Below are 17,984 nucleotides of genomic sequence, written 5' to 3'. Positions count from 1 at the left end.
GTTAGCGGGTCATAATTATGTCGTGTCGAGATACACGTATAACACATATCAGGCTAACCCGAACACGACCCGTTTAATAATTGTGTCAAATTCTTTAAATCCAAACACGACACGTTTATTAAATATGTAACACGACACGACCCGTTTAATTAAACGATTATACAGGTTAACGTGTTATTAAACGGGTCGTGTTGTGTCACATGTTAAACGTGTTATTTAGTTTTAAACGTGTTATTTTGTGTATAATCGTGTTAACGTATTCAAATCAATCCACTAACTCTTTTAATTAAACGTGTCATTTCGTATATAATCGTATTAACGTGTTTGAGACAATCGGTAACACGGTTAATTAAACGTGTCATTTCGTATCTAAACGGGTTGACTCACCTAAGACACAAAAATAATCATGTCATAAACAGGTTCATCCGTTTGTGATCCAAACCCGATTAATCTCAACCCTTTTAATTAACTTCATGTCTTGTCGTATTGTGTCCAAAAATTACCGGTCCTAGCGCCAGGTCGACAAACGGATCATTATTCATATTTTTATTTATTTATGCCACTGCCACTGCCACTCCCAGTAGCGAAAAAAAACAAACAAAGAAAGAACTGTTTGCAACCATCGCCGTCGGATCTTTATTTCCGATATAAAGCTTTTAAAGGCAAAGAGATAAATATGGGAGCTTTGGACGGGACGTCCATTTCGCCCTCCTTTTCTCTGTCGGCTCTGCTAAAGACGAACAATGCTTACGTGTTTTGCATCTTTGGGTTCGATGCTTCTGCCTCAATCTCCTCTCACCGGATCTAATTTCATTTGGCCGGTTTTGATGGCAGAAATCCGTGACTTCTAGCGGCTTTCTTGCCACCGGAGTCGGTTCTCTTTTGGTCCCTGAGTTTCGCGGATTCTGTCTCAGATCGCTTCTGAACTAAGCTCTCCACTGTTTGACTTCGATTTATGGAGTATCCTTCCTCTAAAGGTATGTTCAAACTCAGTTAGTCTTCTTATTTCGATGTACATTTGTAGTTTTGAATTGTTCCTTTTTTGGGTAAAGTGTAGAGGTCGAGTTTTGTTATTGTGTTGATCTTCGCTGCAGAAGTCGAGGTGGTTTTGGAAGACGGTAGAGACGTGAAGAGGAGGATGACAGAAAGTAGTACCGGTAACAGTGCTAGTGAAGCAGCGGTGGATACAGTGTTTGAGTGTGTGGTAAATTACATAAAGGACCCGCATGACCTCGGCGCGGTGTCGCTGGTTTGCAGGAGGTGGTACGAGATCGAAGCGGCGGCGCGGAAGCACGTGAAAATCTCTCTATGCTACGCGGCGACGCCGGAGATGCTCCGCCGGAGGTTCCCTAATCTGGAGTCGCTAAAGCTAAAGGGGAAGCCGCGGGCCGCAATGTTCAATCTGATACCCGAGAATTGGGGAGGATATGTGGCTCCCTGGGTGGACGAGATTGCGGCGTCGTTTAGTTCCTTAAAGGCCCTTCATTTTCGCCGAATGATCATCGCGGACCCCGATCTTCGGTTGCTTGCCCAATCGCGTGGCTCTGCTCTAGTCTCACTCAAGCTTGATAAATGCTCGGGCTTTTCTACTGATGGCCTTCTTCATATCGCCCGCGCTTCCAAGTATGAATTATGTTTTCTTCTTCTGCTTCCTTTTCATTTTTCCCTGTGTTGATTTTTGTTTGTGTTTTTTGTTCGCTTTATGCCGTTTACATGATGACGCTTGAAGATGTTCATTCTAACGCCTTCTTTGTTAGTTATTCTCCCCTGTAATCATTTCCTATTTGATACTCGCGCATTCTTCATGTTGTTCAGACAGATGACAAGCTTGATAACAATGATTAGTCTTCCCAAGTTTTTCAAACAGAATTTGTTCTTCAACCAGTTCAGATGCAAATGTCTTTAGCCAGAATCTAACCAACAGTGATCTTCTGGATGTCATCAAGTCCAGAAGCGTGTTCCCCAAAAGAGATGATTAGGTCTGCACGCCTAAAAGTATATTCTTGTTATTAGTAATTCATGGCCATTCTAGTTTTGATGTTTTTTTTTTCCCCACGAAATTGAAAGTTGAAGATGATCTGTTGAATCCAAGCCAGCAACCTAAGGATAACAGTAAGGATCGATCCACTACAGTACTCCACTCTACCAACTGAGCTAAGGTCGAATTTTGATTTTTATCTTGAACCAAATATTAATATGTATGTTACATAAAATATATATGACAGTATATACCTTTATTTTTCTTTTCTTTTTTTGAAGATTACTTTTGTTTGTTCTTGCACGTGGTTTCTTGCATTTTTTAAAATCTATCATGTCATCATGTTCGTGCACTGTCATGTTTAGGGGTGTAAATGAGTCCCCAATTAACCCCATTTACATACTTGTTTTAATAAATGTTCAAATAAGTTGTACGCCTATATCTCCCAATTATGAATTTTCATACTTGTTTTAGTTGGGGGAACTTTAAATGCGGTTAATTGGGGATCCGTTTACATAGTCGTGTTATGTCATGTCAATATATCCATGCTTCTTTGGTTGTGCATTTAGTAATTTTGAGCAGTTTCCCCATGCTAATTGTTCGTTGGTAAATGTCTATTGTTCCTCCAATTGGGTTTACAACATGGTTCTCTAGTAAGTAGCTAATGACTAACATTGATAATATATTTGACATGGTATTTCAGCGGAATACAGTTTATTTTTGCTGCTTGAAGTGCATAGTTTTAAGCAGGGGCGGAGCCAAGATTTTGGTTCAGTAGGGGCGAATTTAAATACAAAAAATATAATTTTAAAAATAACATAATAATGATAATATTAAAATATTTTTTTTTATAATTGTTCCTTATAGCTTTTCATACTAGAAATTGCAATTGTTCAAGAAAGTTACATTGATTATTTGAATTTTTAGACTCGTCATAACCACGAAAGACTAGTTTTTGTTATAGAACAAGTCGAACACAATCAATTGATGCATTTAGACGAATTCGATAATCACACAGCGTTTGTTCTAACTGCCTGAAGAAAATTATTTTAATATTTTGCTCTTAATTTATTAAAGTTTCATAGTTATTTCAAGCTTAATTGTGTGCACTATTAGCATATCTAACATGAACTTAAAATCTATTTTTTTTGTTTAAATTACTGAACCATTCTTTCATAAAAGAATCACCATTTCCTTGTTCTCCATTATTTGTTTTAAAAAGATAACAATATAACTTTTAAGGTGTGTATTAGTTCACCATTCATGTTTCTCAATATGCATTTTTGCATTCTTCTGGATAATATTCAAATTTAATTACTTGGTTAGATGATTAGGCTTTCAAGTAAAGTTTAAATAAAGCATGCTTAAAAATCATAAACAAATAAAAGAATATATTTACTGTGGTTTGTAATGATAGAAATCTAATTGTGGGCAGTCAGCTACTTGGAGTTAAAAAAAAGTTGGTTTATGTTTGATTACATTTCATCTTTCCTCAGGAATTTAAGAACCTTGTTTCTGGAAGAGAGTACTATCACTGAGAAAGATGGAGAATGGCTACACGAGCTTGCTTTGAACAACACTGTTCTTGAAACTTTAAACTTTTACATGACATATCTTACCAAAGTCAGATTTCAAGACCTTGAACTCATAGCCAGAAACTGTCACTCTCTAGTCTCAGTGAAAATTAGTGAGTTTGAACTACTGGATCTCGTTGGTTTTTTTCGTGCTGCAGCAGCATTAGAAGAATTTAGTGGGGGATCATTCAGCGAGCAACCAGAAATGTACTCTTCTATTTCATTTTCCCCAAAGTTACGTTGCTTGGGTCTGACATACATGGGCCGGAATGAAATGCCTCTTGTGTTTCCTTCCGCATTTAGACTGAGAAGATTGGATCTCCTGTATGCACTTCTAGACACAGATGACCACTGTATCTTATTTGAACGGTGCCCAAACTTGGAAGTCCTTGAGGTAGAATCTCAAAACCTTTTGTTGTTATCATCTATCATTTGTGTTTTCTTCGTTGCATTATTTTCTAAAGCTAAATTCAATTAATTTTTGTATAATTAAGTCCAACATGCATTTTTATCATCGTACTTGCATTGCCTGGGTGATATTTGTAACATTAATCATGATTTAGTTTTTGAAGGGGATCAGGTCCTAGCATTTCAGTTTACCAGAGCTGAAAATCTGTATTTTGCCTAAATCTCCTGTTTAACAACAAGGGACTGACCTGAAATACTAGATTAACTGAAGTATTCTTTAACTATGGCGTAAAAGGTGTCAACCCCATATAGGAATAGGACGCAAACACAGAATTTGTGTAAAGTACAATACAGAAAATTTAGTGGGTCTGTATAAAATGATTGAATTGCCTTTTCTTTGGGCATATGAACAGACTAGAAATGTTATTGGGGACAGAGGATTGGAGGTTCTTGCTGTGTGTTGCAAAAGATTGAGGAGGCTTCGTATTGAGCGTGGTGCTGATGAACAACGGTTGCAGGATGAAGGAGGAGGAGTTTCGCATAGAGGATTAATTGCTTTGGCGCATGGCTGCGCAGAACTGGCATACCTGGCTGTGTATGTGTCTGATATTGACAATGCATCTTTGGAATGTATAGGTACATACTTGAAGAAACTGAACTGGCATACCTGGCTGTGTATGTGTCTGATATTGACAATGCATCTTTGGAATGTATAGGTACATACTTGAAGAAACTGACTGACTTTCGCCTGGTCTTGCTTGATCGGGAAGAAAGAGTCACAGACTTGCCACTTGACAATGGCGTTCGAGCCCTACTACAGGGTTGCCATAAGCTAAGAAGGTTTGGCTTGTATCTTCGACCAAGGGCCCTTACTGATCAGGGACTGGGTTATATAGGGCAATACAGCCAAAACGTGAGATGGATGCTTCTAGGCTATGTGGGGGAATCTGATGCAGGACTCCTGGCTCTGTCCAGGGGCTGCCCTAGCCTGCAGAAACTGGAAATAAGGTGTTGCTGCTTCAGTGAACGTGCTCTAGCACTAGCAGTTTTGCAGCTAACTTCTCTTAGGTACTTCTGGGTACAAGGGTATCTAGAATCGGAAACCGGCCTAGATAATATTCTAGCCATGAATCGTCCCTTCTGGAATATTGAGCTAATCCCAGCCAGAGAGGAAGTTTTTACTGATCATTTTGGAGATCAAGTACTTGTCATTGTGCATCCTTCACACATACTCTCATATTACTCCCTTGCTGGGCAAAGGACGGATCATCAAGGGACCGTTGTACTTATGGAAGAAGCCCTCCTTTATAATAATTCTTAGATCTGTGTGTGGGTATGTGTGCGTATTCTATCTATAAGCAAGTGTCGACTGTTGTTTGGTTATTCTGTTAAAAGCGCGTGGTTACAGCTTCCTGTATCTTTTCCTCTTGGCAAGGGGGTTTTCGTTTTTATTCGCCTGTAATGAACCATGCTTAATTTTGTCCTGTAATTTGAACTACTTTTGAGATTTAACAGGGCTGCATGCCCTCTCAAATCGAGTGTATTCTGAAAATATTGAAATAATTTATAGTGCCGGGCAAATCTGATGAGTTCTCTCTCTCTCTCTGATGATTCTTTAATCACTTAAAACAAATCAAGAAGTATCTTTTTAATCCCAAAAGGATGGTGAAAGAACTATGGAGTGCCATGCCTTACTCTATAACTAGTGCGCCTAGTGTTTCTTGTTTGTTGTACGTAACTTCACTTGAACACACAGAATGATGAAATTTATTGCATTGGTAATCACGCGTTAAGAAGGAAAGGAGAATGCCCATTAAAATAGTTGATTCATGTTGTGTATATACGAGAGTATTTCAAAAGGTTTTAACTCTTGAAATTAAATTTCTCTAACAACTAGAATATTTATTAAGGCCTAACAGCTATCAGTTTTATTTAGGGGTGTACATGGTGCGGTTTGGGCGGTTTTTGGCCAAAAAAATGCGCCAAACCGCATATGCGGTTTGCACCTATAATCAGACCGGCGGTCTGATTTGGTGTGGACAAACCGCACCAAACCGCACCGCGGTTCGGTGCGGTTTCCGTGGTTTGCTGAAACTTGGTGTTTTGTGTAATTTAGGTGCGGTTTGGTGCGGTTTAGGTGCGGTTTGGTTTGGTTTGGTGCGATTTTTGGTTCCAAAATGATAACAAAAAATTATTTAAAATGGGACTGCTAGTCTACTACAAAAAATAATCTAATTATTTTATATATTTCATTTTTTATTTTTTATTTATTTTAATTATTAATATAGTCGGGCGATTCGGTTTGGAACCGAACCGCCAGCACCCCAAACCGCATAAACCGCGGTTTGGGTATTTTTCAAACCGCACCAGACCACGTCCTTAAAAAACCACGCGGTTCGGTGCGGTTTGGTTTGGTGCGGGCGGTTTCCGCAGTCTACCGATTTTTTTGAACACCCCTAGTTTTATTTTTAAACACTAATAACTCTTATATTTATTTTTCTCCAACAACTATCAGTTACAAAGGCCTTTATTATTCTCTCATTTAATCAAAAACTAGCTATTGGAAGATCTGATATTTGCCTATAAATACCTTCTTGCATTCTTTATTCTGTAGAGAACAAACTAAGCTTTTTCTCCTTGTTATTTCTATCTTCTCCTTGCTGGGTTTAATATTTTTTTGTTGTTTCTGAATCTCTCCCCAAGAGGACGAACTCGTTGAATCCTGGGGGATATCCTACCATAGGGAAATATCCTTAAGGACAGTGTCCTCACGCCTCGGGTGTTTTAATTCTGTTTAGGTCTCCGTTCTATTTACTTTTCCTACAATTTTAAGGATATTATCAATGGATGGTGACTCAACTTTCGCTGTTGCTGCTGCTCCTAACACCAATACTGTTGATACAACCATTGTTCTTGTTGCTCCCAACGCTTCTGTTGTTGTTACAGTCCAACCAGTTGCTGTCCCTACAATTCTTTATGCCAAGCCTTTTCCTGACATCTCTAAAATTGAAGTTTTTGGTGGTGAGAATTTTAAGAGATAGCAAGAAAGAATGTTTATAGTACTTGACATGCATGGAGTTGCATGGGTTCTATTCGAACCCAAAACTGACGCAAATGCTGAAGCGTGGATGTATGGAAATAAGGTTTGTCGTCACTCTATACTTAGTACTCTTTCTAATGAATTGTTTGATGTATATTGTGGCTATAAGGAAGCAAAAGAGATATGGGCCAATATGGTCACAAAATATACAGCCGAGGATGTTGGTAAGCAAAAGTTTGTGATTGGTAAATACTATCAATGGGAGATGATGGACGACAAAAACATCAAAACTCAAATCAATGAATACCACAAACTATTGGAAGATTTGAAAGCAGAAAAAATCAATCTGCCAGAAGAATTCGTCGCTGGAATTTTGATCGAAAAACTGCCAAACATATGGAATGACTACAAGCAACAACTCAAGCACAAGCAAAGGCAGTTGTCCTTGGGCGACCTTATCACTCACATCATAATTGAAGATACAAATAGGAAAGAATTGCAAGCTGTTAAGGCAAAAGAAATGGCTTCCAAAGCGGATTTGGTGCAAGGTAATCCGCACCAAAAGAGGTATGATAACAACTTCAATAAATCAAATAATAATAATAAATCCTACGATTACAAGTCTAATGCAGTCAAACCCAAACCCAACAATTTTAAGAAAAAAGGAAATTGTTTTGTATGTGGAAAACTTGGCCATCATGCACCTCAATGCCGGAAAAAGAATGAGAAATGACAATCCTCCTAAACCCAAGGCAAACTTGGTTGAAGGAGAAGAATAAGTTATTGTTGCGGTTATTTCTCAAGTCAATATGGTGACCAATAACAAAGAATCGGTTGTAAACTCTAGTGCTACTAGGCACATATGTGCTAGTAAAGAATCCTTCTCCACCTATAAAACTGTTGAGGATGAAGAAGAAGTGGTCTACCTTGGAGATTCAAGAACTGCAAATGTTCTGGGTAAAGGTGAAGTCCATTTGAAGTTGACTTCGGGCAAAATACTGGCTTTGAGTGAAGTGCTACATGTCCCTAACATAAGGGCAAATTTGGTCTCTGTGGCTTTGTTGGGAAAGTTTGGGATTAAAGTGTCATTCGAATCTGACAAGATTATAATGACTAAAAATAATGTATTTGTGGACAAAGTATATTGTAACCAAGGACTCTTTGTACTCAATGTTTCTGAAATTATGAAAGCATCTTCTTCTGCTTGCTTGACTCTGTTGTTCTATGGCATGCTAGATTAGGACATGTTAATTTGTCTTATCTCAAGAAAATGCATTCACTTGGTTTAATCTCTGGTTTTAATTCCTTATACATGAACAAATGTGAAATATGTGCTGAAGCTAAAATAACGAAGAAAACATGTGCATCTGTTAATAGAGAAACAAAGTTACTTAGTTTAATTCACACAGATTTAGGAGATTTAAAACAAACAATGACTAGAGGTGGAAAAAAATATTATGTGACTTTTATTGATAATTTTTCAAGGTATACTAGAGTTTATTTGCTTAGAAATAAAGATGAAGCTTTTAATATGCTTTTGTTATATAAAACTGAAGTAGAAAATCAATTGAATAAGAAAATTAAAAGAGTTAGATCTGATAGAGGTGGTGAATATATTTTGATGAATGATTATTGTGAAAAGGAATGAATAATTCATGAAGTTACTCCTCCTTACTCACCCGAGTTTAATAGGGTAGCAGAAAAAAAAAATAGAACATTAAAAGAAATGATGAATGCTATGTTAATAAGTTCTTCTGCTCCTGATAATTTGTGGGAGGAAGCTATTTTATCTGCATGTCATCTACAAAATAGAATTCCATATAAGAAAACCGGTAAGACACCTTATGAATTATGGAAAGGTTATGCTCTTAATTTGAGGTATCTAAAAGTATGGGGGTGTCTTGCAAAGTTTATGCTACCAGAACCTAAAAAAAGAAAAATAGGTTCAAAAACTTCTGATTGCATATTCATTGGCTATGCTGAAAAAAGTGTTGCATATAGATTTCTTGTTCTAAAGAGTGATGTGCTTGATTGCAACACTATTATTGAGACTAAGAATGCAGAATTCTTCGAACACATTTATCCATTATCTAAAAAGATTAGTTGTGCCCCAGTTGATAATGATACAACTGATGATAATAGAGTGGAAAAAACTCATGTTGAGGAATTGAGAAAGAGTAAAAGACAAAGGAAAGAATCTTCCTTTGGAGATGACTTACTCCGAAGCTATCTCTTCTTCTGATTCTTTACTTTGAAAAGAAGCCATTAAAAATGAAATTGGTTCACTTTTACAAAATCAAACCTAGGAGGTTGTTAATTTGCCTCCGGGAGTAAAACCTATTGGTTGCAAATGGATTTTTAAAAGAAAATATTTCTCTGATGGTTCTATAGATAAATATAAAGCAAGATTGGTTGTAAAAGGATTTACTCAAAAACAAAATGTTGATTATTTTGATACTTTTGCACTTGTAGCTAGAATTTCTTCAATTCGTGTTTTAATCGCTTTGGCTTCTATACATAAACTTTTTATACATCAAATGGATGTTAAAACCGCTTTTCTAAATGGTGATCTAGAAGAAGAGATATACATGGTGCAACCTGAAGGCTGTATAGCTCCTGGACAAAAAAATAAGGTATGTAAACTAAAAAAGTCCTTATATGGTCTAAAGCAAACACTTAAACAATGGCATGAGAAATTTGATCAAGTTATTTTAAGTAATGGTTTCTCTTCAATTAGTGTTGATAAATGTGTTTATACTAAATTTTTTGACAATGAGTATGTGATCATTAGTTTATATGTGGATGATATGCTTGTTTTTGGTACTAGCATGGATGTGGTGCATAGTACTAAACATCTCTTAGCTTCTAAATTTGATATGAAAGACATGGGTGAAGCTAGTGTGATATTAGGTGTTAAAATCATAAGGAGAGATAATGGTATAATGTTAACTCAAGAACATTATGTTGAGAAACTTCTCAAGAAGTTTGGTCATTTTGATGTGACACCAGTGAGTACTCCTTATGATGCTAACACTCAATTAAAGAAAAATCGAGGTGAAATTGTTGCTCAGCTTGAGTATGCTCAGATTATTGGGAGTCTGATGCATTTGATGAACTTCTCTCGACCTGACATAGGATATGCTGTGTGTAGGTTGAGTAGATATACTCACAATCCCAATCATGAGCATTGGGTGGCAATAGTCCGAGTAATGAAATATTTGAGAGGTACCATGAATTATGGTATTATGTATAGTGGATATCCTGCTGTATTGGAAGGATACAATGATGCCAATTGGATTTCAGATTCAGACGAGACTAGATCCATTAGTGGCTATATCTTCGCTCTTGGTGGTGGTGCAGTGTCTTGGAAATCAACCAAGCAAAATATAATAGCTAGATCCACCATGGAGTCAGAATTTATAGCTTTGGAATCAGCAGGAAATGAGGCTAATTGGCTAAGGAATTTTTTAACAGAAATTCCTTTGGGTATTAAACCAACACCCTCAATACCCATGCATTGTGATTGCCAAGCGGCAATAGCCATTGCAAAGAACAAATCTTTCAATGGCAAAAATCGACACATTAGATTAAGACATGATGTGATAAAGCAGTTGCTAAAGGATGGAATCATATCAATTGATTATGTGAAGTCAGAGATGAATTTGGTAGATCCTCTAACTAAACCATTTGGTAGAAAGATGGTATCTGAAACATCAAGGGGAATGAGACTAATGTCGGTTGAGAAATCAAAATGATGGTAACCCAACCTATGTGATTGGCGATCCCATGAATTAGGTTCATATAGGTAATAACGAAGTCATCTGTGATTCTGTAGCACTACAAGATAAGTCATTTCCTATGATGTAAGAATAGTGCTAATCTGCAAAAATAGAGAGGATGAGTTAAAAGCTCTTAGTGAATTTCATATTCCTTATGGATAGTGTTCAGATTGCAGTGAACATTTGATGGAATCACCTATATGAGTATGGAGTGGGGCCACTCCTATGAGATAATTGGCAAGATCTCTAGAGCACTCATGAATAACCAGGCGCGTGCATGGCCTATTAGCGTAAAATTGCGTAAACAACAAGAAATTGTGGGGGTGTAATATGATTGGTGAGATACCTAATTTACAATAAGAATCCTTGGTTCATAGAAGTTATAAAACATCACAATTGGTCCTGTAAATTAAATCTCATACTTTCTAAAATCTGGTTCATAGTCCAAAAGACACTAGATTTGATGCATTTACACTTGTATATTTGTAACCCAGCAAAAACCTTTCTTAACCTCAATCTTTTGAAATATGTGGGGGATTGTTGTATATATGAGAGTATTTCAAAAGGTTTTAACTCTTGAAATTAAATTTCTCCAACAGCTAGAATATTTATTAAGGTCTAACAGCTATCAGTTTTATTTTTAAACACTAATAACTCCTATATTTATTTTCCTCCAACAGTTACTAGTTACAAAGGCCTTTATTATTCTCTCATTTAATCAAAAATTAGCTGTTGGAAGATCTGATATTTGCCTATAAATACCTTCTTGTATTCCCTATTCTGTAGAGAACAAACTAAGCTTCTTCTCCTTGTTATTTCTATCTTCTTCTTGTTGGGTTTAATATTTTTTTGTTGTTTCTGTATCCCTCCCCAAGAGGACGAACCGTTGAATCTTGGGGGATACCCTACCATAGGGAAATATCCTTAAGGACAGTGTTCTCACGCCTCGAGTGTTTTAATTCTGTTCAGGTCTTCGTTCTATTCATTTTTCCTACAATTCATAATTGCCAAAATAATACTGCTAAACTGTTCTAGTTGCATATTTTGCCTAAAAGTTTCTTTAGAGGCATCATTTTCCAGAATCAGTAGTGAATAATTTTGCTCCCAAGTTTGAACTGAATCGGATGTGTCATATGTGTGTGTGCGCGTGAGGGAGAGAGAGACAGACAGACAGAAACTTTGCGTAGAATAGAACTTGGCCACCTTTGCACATATGTACCTTTAATGCAAAACCTAACTAGGACCAAAATTAGGGAACTGCTTGTGTTTCTTAACTTGTGTCACTGGAACTTGGCGACCACTTCTTTCAATGGAATCCTAATTTAATTTGCTGAACTAGATTTATCCCCTTGATCTTGTAATTTGATGGGTGATGGGTGAACATCCTTGTATCAATTATGTTGTCTTATTGTTTTAGTGGCACATTTTTTCATAGATATTTTGTGAAGATGTCATTTTCCTTTGAGATGAGATGAACTCACGAAGTGTAATAAACTAAGCAAAAGTTAGCTCTCCCTCACTCATTAAAAACTTAAAATGGTAACAGGATGTTGTTGTACAAATTGCAGTGATGGGATCTTCATCATACGCATTCTCAACTTGAGTCTTTCCTCCAACCGAGTACATCATCTTCAACAAACCACCATACAACCTGCCATCTCTCTCTCTCTCTCTCTCTCGATATGTATATATAGCTAGAGAGGAGCTTTAATTGATTTTGCTTCCCGGAGAAATTAAAGGCAAGAAAACAAGGCATATGAGCAAATTAAGCAGCAGCTCCAACAGGCACACCAGCCTTGAGCCTCGAAGAACCATATAGTGTTTCTTCAAACCGGATTATCTCGTTCTTCGATCCATAAGCTACTTGAGTCCTGTCGTCAAGATTGTTGATCACCATGTCCAGCACCGACTGCTTGCCATTGCTGCTATAGCCCCCCGCCTTTTCAATCAGGAACCCCAAAGGAGCCACCTCGAACAGCAGCCTCAGCTTGGCTTTGGCTGATGGAGAGGCCACGTTTGTGAACACACCTTTCTCCTTCACAATGATCTGCAGAGGAAAATCCAAAAGGCAAAATGGACTTTTTGAGAATGGTCATGTATATGAACTCACTAGAGGCAAGAGCAGCTCTCAGAAGTTCAAATTTGGCAAAAAAGGATTGTGATGAGATGTGAAGACCTGATTAACATCCGGTACCATTCCTCCGGTGTATCGCAATGTGTATTTCTCGGTTACATAGTAGTTGATCAGCTGTTGTTCATATAGGATAAGGTAGCACTAGTGAATATTTCAAAAGTAAATAGTATTATAATGAAATTAAATTTAGACTAAGTGTGACCTTTTGATATTCAGGGTTGTCAGATGTGGCTCTCAGATTTCCAGGAGAGAACATCTTTCCTTCTCCGATCTCTGTCGTGTCTTTGACATGTTGCCATTTTCCTGATCGATAATGGGGAAGTTATTTGGAGGGAAGTAAGAGAAAGGAACAGCCATTTTCCATATTGGGGATTTACAAAAGCAGCACCAGAAAGTGGCATTTTGACCAAGATTAGAAAGCAAACCTTCATCAAGAAGAAGGAACTCATGGGTGCCTGGTATGTCCTTAAGAGCAATGATGTATGTAGTTCGAGGTCCATAAATTCCCATGGCTGCAGCAACCTGATCTCTTCCGGTTACGCCAGTTAACTTGTCACCGGGCCATACCCCAAAGATGGTGCCAACCGTGAAATTTGTGTCAACGATGCTAGAGCCATCCAGTGGATCAAAGGCAACACTGAATCCACCTTCAGCAGGGCCTCCCATGTCTTGGAGTTCAGGCTCTTCCTCAGAGCAAGCATATTTGCAATAGTGGGAGTAATTCAAGGCCTGCGGATCAAGAATCGCATAAACACAGTAGAAGCAAGTTGTTCATGGAAGCAGAAGCTGAAAACAATGAGCCTCAACATGAATTCTGAGTTTACAAGAAGTAAAAGTTCTTAGCATCTGAAGGTTTTACTCCTACATTCCCTGAAAGATAAAAGGAAATAGTTGATGTTCATTCAATTGATGATGATTGCATAAAGCAGTACAGGGAAGTCGAAATGATTCTGGAGGCCATTACTCCGGTCATTCTTTCATAAGGCATCAAGTGAGATGATAACTAAATTACTCACTGACCTTTCCTTAAGACATTATTGTGAACATGAAATGGGCTCTTAACAGTTTTGAAAAATGGGAAAGATAATTTACAGAACAAATTGTGAAGATCACTAACCTCAAACAGGAGCTTATTGGCAAGCAAATCGACTGCCAGCTGCTCATCTCCAAAGGTGTTGACACAGGCTGTTCCTCCGCAAGAAGCTGTTCTGACTTTGAAGGCAATGGTTCTAAGTGCTTCCCCCATGCACATCATCAGCCTGATCAGCCCCTTATCTGGAGTTGCCTTTGTGAGGAACTCTTCCTACAATTACAAACTTAGGATTCATTCATATTTTTCTCCAATCACCACCAGGGTTGTACCCCCCCCCAAAAAAAAAAGGAACTATTTTATCCATATTTAAAAAAAAATTATGCAAAATTTTCATACAAAAAAGAAGTAACTTGTTATGATAAATACTTTAAAAATATAAGTGTTGTAAAATGTTTATAGCATCATTAATTAGTTGGAAAAATCAGAGAAACAGATACAAAAGAACAAAAAATCATACGAACCAATCATTTTGGCTTACCAGGCTATCACCAATCTCGCATCTGGTTACAAGGGAGGAGTTCTTCACCCTCAACACCTTGGTTGATGCCCTGGGCATTACCATCAATGAGTCCCCAAACAGTGAGCTCGATTTCAGATTCTGCAAAAAATACATTTGGCTCCGCAGTTCATGTTGTGTTCATTCTCCAACTTTGCTACCGGGTTTATCTATAACTTGTAACTTTTCATAGGACCATTTTGGCTCCCAAATACACGTGTCAAGCTTATCAATGTCCAGTATTCCTTTCTCTTTTTCATTTATCATATCATATACTTCAGATTCAGAATCCAGTCACAGTGTGCATGCATGTATACATATATATGTATATACAGAGAGAGAGAGAGAGAGAGAGAGAACAACAGCTAATAAGCTATCATATCATATTCATATCGAACAGGTCGGGCATTCGGACAACGAAAAGCAAAAGAATGAAACAGCAGCAGACGCAGAGGAGGAAATTGACTGTCAGTTTCATAAACAAATAAAAATATTATACAGCAAAAATATACAAATAAAAAACTCTATAAATATTTGTGGGCGTTCAGCTTGAATTGGGTGACAATTGGGACTGGAGTTCCGCTTCGACTCAGGTTAAGCTTGTTCAGATACTACTACAATGACCCCGAATTAAAGAGAAAATGAAACAAGTGTTTGCTTTTGTACCTTGCAGGAGACGATGGATGGAGAAAGAAGCGAAGTGGAAGGATATTGTTGAGACGAGACGCCCGGGAGGAGGACGCTGCGTGCGCGGCAGGTGATGCCAGTCTCCATTGCTGCACACTGCGCACTGATGAATGTGTAGAAAATCTGGAAGGAGAAGAAGAAGAAGAAGAAGAAGAAGAAGAAGGTTTCCTGCTTGGTTGAGCGTCGAAACTGTTTTGATTTTAGGATAGGAGCAGCAGTTAATGGCGAAGTGCCACGTGGCTAGATTAGCCAATTTGATGATCAAGTGGCCAAGTACTTGTTGTGGCTTCTCCTCCATACATTAAAAGATAATGCTTGAAGCCTCTGATACCCCCAACCCCCTAAAAAAAAAAAAAAGAATAATAATAATATGTTTAGTAAACTCGTAAGATACTTAACAAATTTATTCATTTATGAATTATTTATTTATAAGCTTATAACTTATTTATAAGCTTATTTTAAAATAATTTATTTTTATTATAAATTTGTACTATACTATTTATATTATTAAATATAATAATTAAATTTATGTGTCTGTTCTACTAATTTAATATGTTAAATTTGTATATAGTTTAACTTTAAGTGGAATTATTTTCTCGAAAAAAATAAAATATTAAAAATATTTTAGATTTTTATCCTTTTAAATGTATCTGTTAAATTTATTTAATAATTTTTAAAAAAGAATTCGTATGACTTCTTATCTAACATTTTTTAAATATGTTTATCTTTTCTTTTTTTAGATAAGTATATTTTAGACCTTACAGATAAAAAAAAATAATACATATGTCTTTCAGTATATTTTAAAAAATTTTACGAACAGTTTGATAAAAATTTGAATACGTCACACTCTTATTTTGATAATTTTATATTTTAATTTAAAAAATATTTTAATCTTATTTTAATATAATTTTATTTTACTTATTTTAACAAACGATAGTATGAGAAGAGCTTCAAGAAAGAGGAAGGGAGAGATTGAGAATCCCAATATTCATGAAAGAGTTAGATTATTATATCAAAGTGTTTCACAATCTAATTAATCCTTGTTACGAAGATTAATAAGCAAATGTTATTTCTATATACACAAAATTTGTAATATTCATTATTATAATCATATATTCTACTCTTAGTTTAATAAAATGTATAATGTCAATGTAAAATAAAATGTATAAATTCTATTTTTATAAATATAATATTTGTTTCCAATATAATATAAAGAAGCCTTAACCCCCAGCACCACCATTTGAAAGTTTTACATTAGAAACATAAAATTAGCTAGGAATTATAATTTACTTGTTTTTAATAATACATAAATACATACATACATACCATTTGTAACAGTTTTCCCGTCTACCCTCCAAAGCAACAACTGTAACTGCCTTCCTACGGCTAGAGTAGGCAGGGTGCGCATTGAGCACCCCTCACCGTCATCTTCCTCCTTTCCCTCCAAAAACAAAAAACAAGAAGACGGCATCCAAAATTGCTCTCATAACTGTCTTTCATTTCTTTCTTCCCCCATCGAGGTGAAGAGGACGACCACCACCATGTCTCTCCTCTTCCTCATCCTTCTCTCTCTCCTCTTCGCCTCCGGGGTTTCCTCGCTTCCAGTGACCACCATCGGCGTCACCTACAACCCCTCCCGCGTCGCCCACCACCCGCCGTCGCCGGACCACGTAGCCTCCCGCATCCAATCCTCCCTGAAGCTCTTCTCCGCCGTCCGCCTCCCTGACCCAGACCCGGCCACCATCCGGGCCTTCGCCTACTCCAACATCTCCCTCCTCCTCAACGTCCCCAACTCCCTCCTCCCGGCCCTCGCCGCCAACGCCTCGGCCGCCAAGCTCTGGCTCTACACACACGTTCTCCCCTTTTACCCCCGCGCCCGCATCTCCACCATCTCCGTCGGCTCCGACGCCCTCCTCGACCCCGACGTCGCCGACCCCGACCTCCGCCTCCTTCCCGCCCTGCGCAATCTCCACCGCTCCCTCCGCGACCTCGGCATCCACTCCATCGCCGTCTCCACCACCTTCTCCTTCGTCCACGTCATCACCACCGCCTTCCCACCCTCCGCCGCCGAGTTCCAGCAGCCCCTCGCTGACCTCCTCGTCAAGCCCTTGCTCCAGTTCTTGGACCAGACCAACTCCTCCTTCTTGATCAACCTCCACCCCTACTCCGTGTACAGCCTCAACCACGACATCCCCATCGGCTACGCCCTCTTCCAGGAGGAGCCCTTCAGCTTCCGCGACGACCCCCTCACTGGCGTCCGGTACCGGAACCTGTTCGACACTATGGTCGACGCGGTGATCAGCGCGATGGCGGTGGCCGGCCATGAGAACATCCCGGTCATCGTGACGGAGACCGGGTGGCCCAGCGACGACGACTCCAACTACTCGGAGATGTACATAAAGGGGTTGATCCGGCACCTGAGATCGGGGTTAGGCACGCCGCTGAGGAAGGAAGGCGTGGCCGAGACCTACATTTACCAGTTGTTGGATGCGCCGGACGACAAGAACCAGAGCCAGCGGCAGAATTGGGGGATTCTCTATCCCAACATGACAAACAAGTACCACATTGATTTCTCGGCTTCGAATTCCATCATTGCCGGCGGCGGCGGAGGAAGACTTATTTGGGTGTTCGTTGCGGTTTGGCTGCTTCATTAGATGTAAGGAAATTAATTCTTTTTTGCAGAGTTAAAAGAGACCGAACCCACTTGTGTTTGTTTGTTGAAGCTACTTACTGGGTGATGTGCATATGCAGTTGTTGAATGAATCTCAATAACATGTGATTCCAATTTTGTTTTC

General features: G+C 38.3%; 3 protein-coding genes across 5 annotated transcripts; 2 read left to right on the top strand and 1 right to left on the bottom strand.

Annotated features, from left to right (window-relative positions):
* Window positions 1-595: 595 nt before the first annotated feature.
* Window positions 596-5,541, top strand: LOC127798222 (coronatine-insensitive protein 1-like). Of its 3 annotated transcripts, none has more exons than XM_052331629.1 (5): window positions 596-977; window positions 1,095-1,623; window positions 3,475-3,946; window positions 4,374-4,596; window positions 4,677-5,541. In XM_052331629.1, exons 1-5 carry the CDS (start codon window positions 956-958, stop codon window positions 5,279-5,281), a joined length of 1,851 nt encoding a protein of 616 aa, XP_052187589.1. In that variant the 5' UTR covers window positions 596-955; the 3' UTR covers window positions 5,282-5,541. The 3 variants fall into 3 exon arrangements, with proteins under 3 accessions (XP_052187589.1, XP_052187591.1, XP_052187590.1); XM_052331631.1 differs by having other exon boundaries at window positions 1,058-1,623; XM_052331630.1 differs by having other exon boundaries at window positions 1,053-1,623.
* A 6,728-nt stretch (window positions 5,542-12,269) lies between these two features.
* LOC127796193 (sedoheptulose-1,7-bisphosphatase, chloroplastic-like) lies at window positions 12,270-15,365 on the bottom strand. Its single transcript, XM_052328209.1, has 7 exons — window positions 15,169-15,365; window positions 14,485-14,604; window positions 14,031-14,216; window positions 13,339-13,642; window positions 13,116-13,216; window positions 12,956-13,027; window positions 12,270-12,826 (listed from the first exon to the last, which is right to left on the bottom strand). The coding sequence occupies exons 1-7, from the start codon at window positions 15,274-15,276 to the stop codon at window positions 12,545-12,547; spliced, it is 1,173 nt and encodes a 390-aa protein (XP_052184169.1). The 5' UTR covers window positions 15,277-15,365; the 3' UTR covers window positions 12,270-12,544.
* Window positions 15,366-16,730: 1,365 nt separating this feature from the next.
* LOC127796960 (glucan endo-1,3-beta-glucosidase 12) lies at window positions 16,731-17,843 on the top strand. Its single transcript, XM_052329359.1, has one exon. It carries the CDS (start codon window positions 16,731-16,733, stop codon window positions 17,841-17,843), a length of 1,113 nt encoding a protein of 370 aa, XP_052185319.1.
* Window positions 17,844-17,984: the final 141 nt, after the last annotated feature.

Source organism: Diospyros lotus, chromosome 3 (genome assembly GCF_014633365.1).
Source record: "Diospyros lotus cultivar Yz01 chromosome 3, ASM1463336v1, whole genome shotgun sequence".
Classification (NCBI taxonomy): domain Eukaryota; kingdom Viridiplantae; phylum Streptophyta; class Magnoliopsida; order Ericales; family Ebenaceae; genus Diospyros; species Diospyros lotus.
Note: the sequence above shows the minus strand (reverse complement) of the source record. Positions and strands in the feature narration are given on the sequence as shown.

Bases quoted from the DNA above. Each gene is read 5' to 3' on its own strand.
- LOC127796193 (XM_052328209.1), bottom strand. From the start codon at position 15,276: ATGGAGACTGGCATCACCTGCCGCGCACGCAGCGTCCTCCTCCCGGGC. The intron at 14,605-15,168 runs GTACAAAAGCAA...TATTTTTTGCAG, and splicing joins CATCCATCGTCTCCTGCAAG to AATCTGAAATCGAGCTCACT. The intron at 14,217-14,484 runs GTAAGCCAAAAT...TTGTAATTGTAG, and splicing joins GCGAGATTGGTGATAGCCTG to GAAGAGTTCCTCACAAAGGC.
- LOC127798222 (XM_052331629.1), top strand. From the start codon at position 956: ATGGAGTATCCTTCCTCTAAAG. The intron at 1,624-3,474 runs GTATGAATTATG...ATCTTTCCTCAG, and splicing joins CATATCGCCCGCGCTTCCAA to GAATTTAAGAACCTTGTTTC. The intron at 3,947-4,373 runs GTAGAATCTCAA...GCATATGAACAG, and splicing joins CAAACTTGGAAGTCCTTGAG to ACTAGAAATGTTATTGGGGA.
- LOC127796960 (XM_052329359.1), top strand. From the start codon at position 16,731: ATGTCTCTCCTCTTCCTCATCCTTCTCTCTCTCCTCTTCGCCTCCGGG.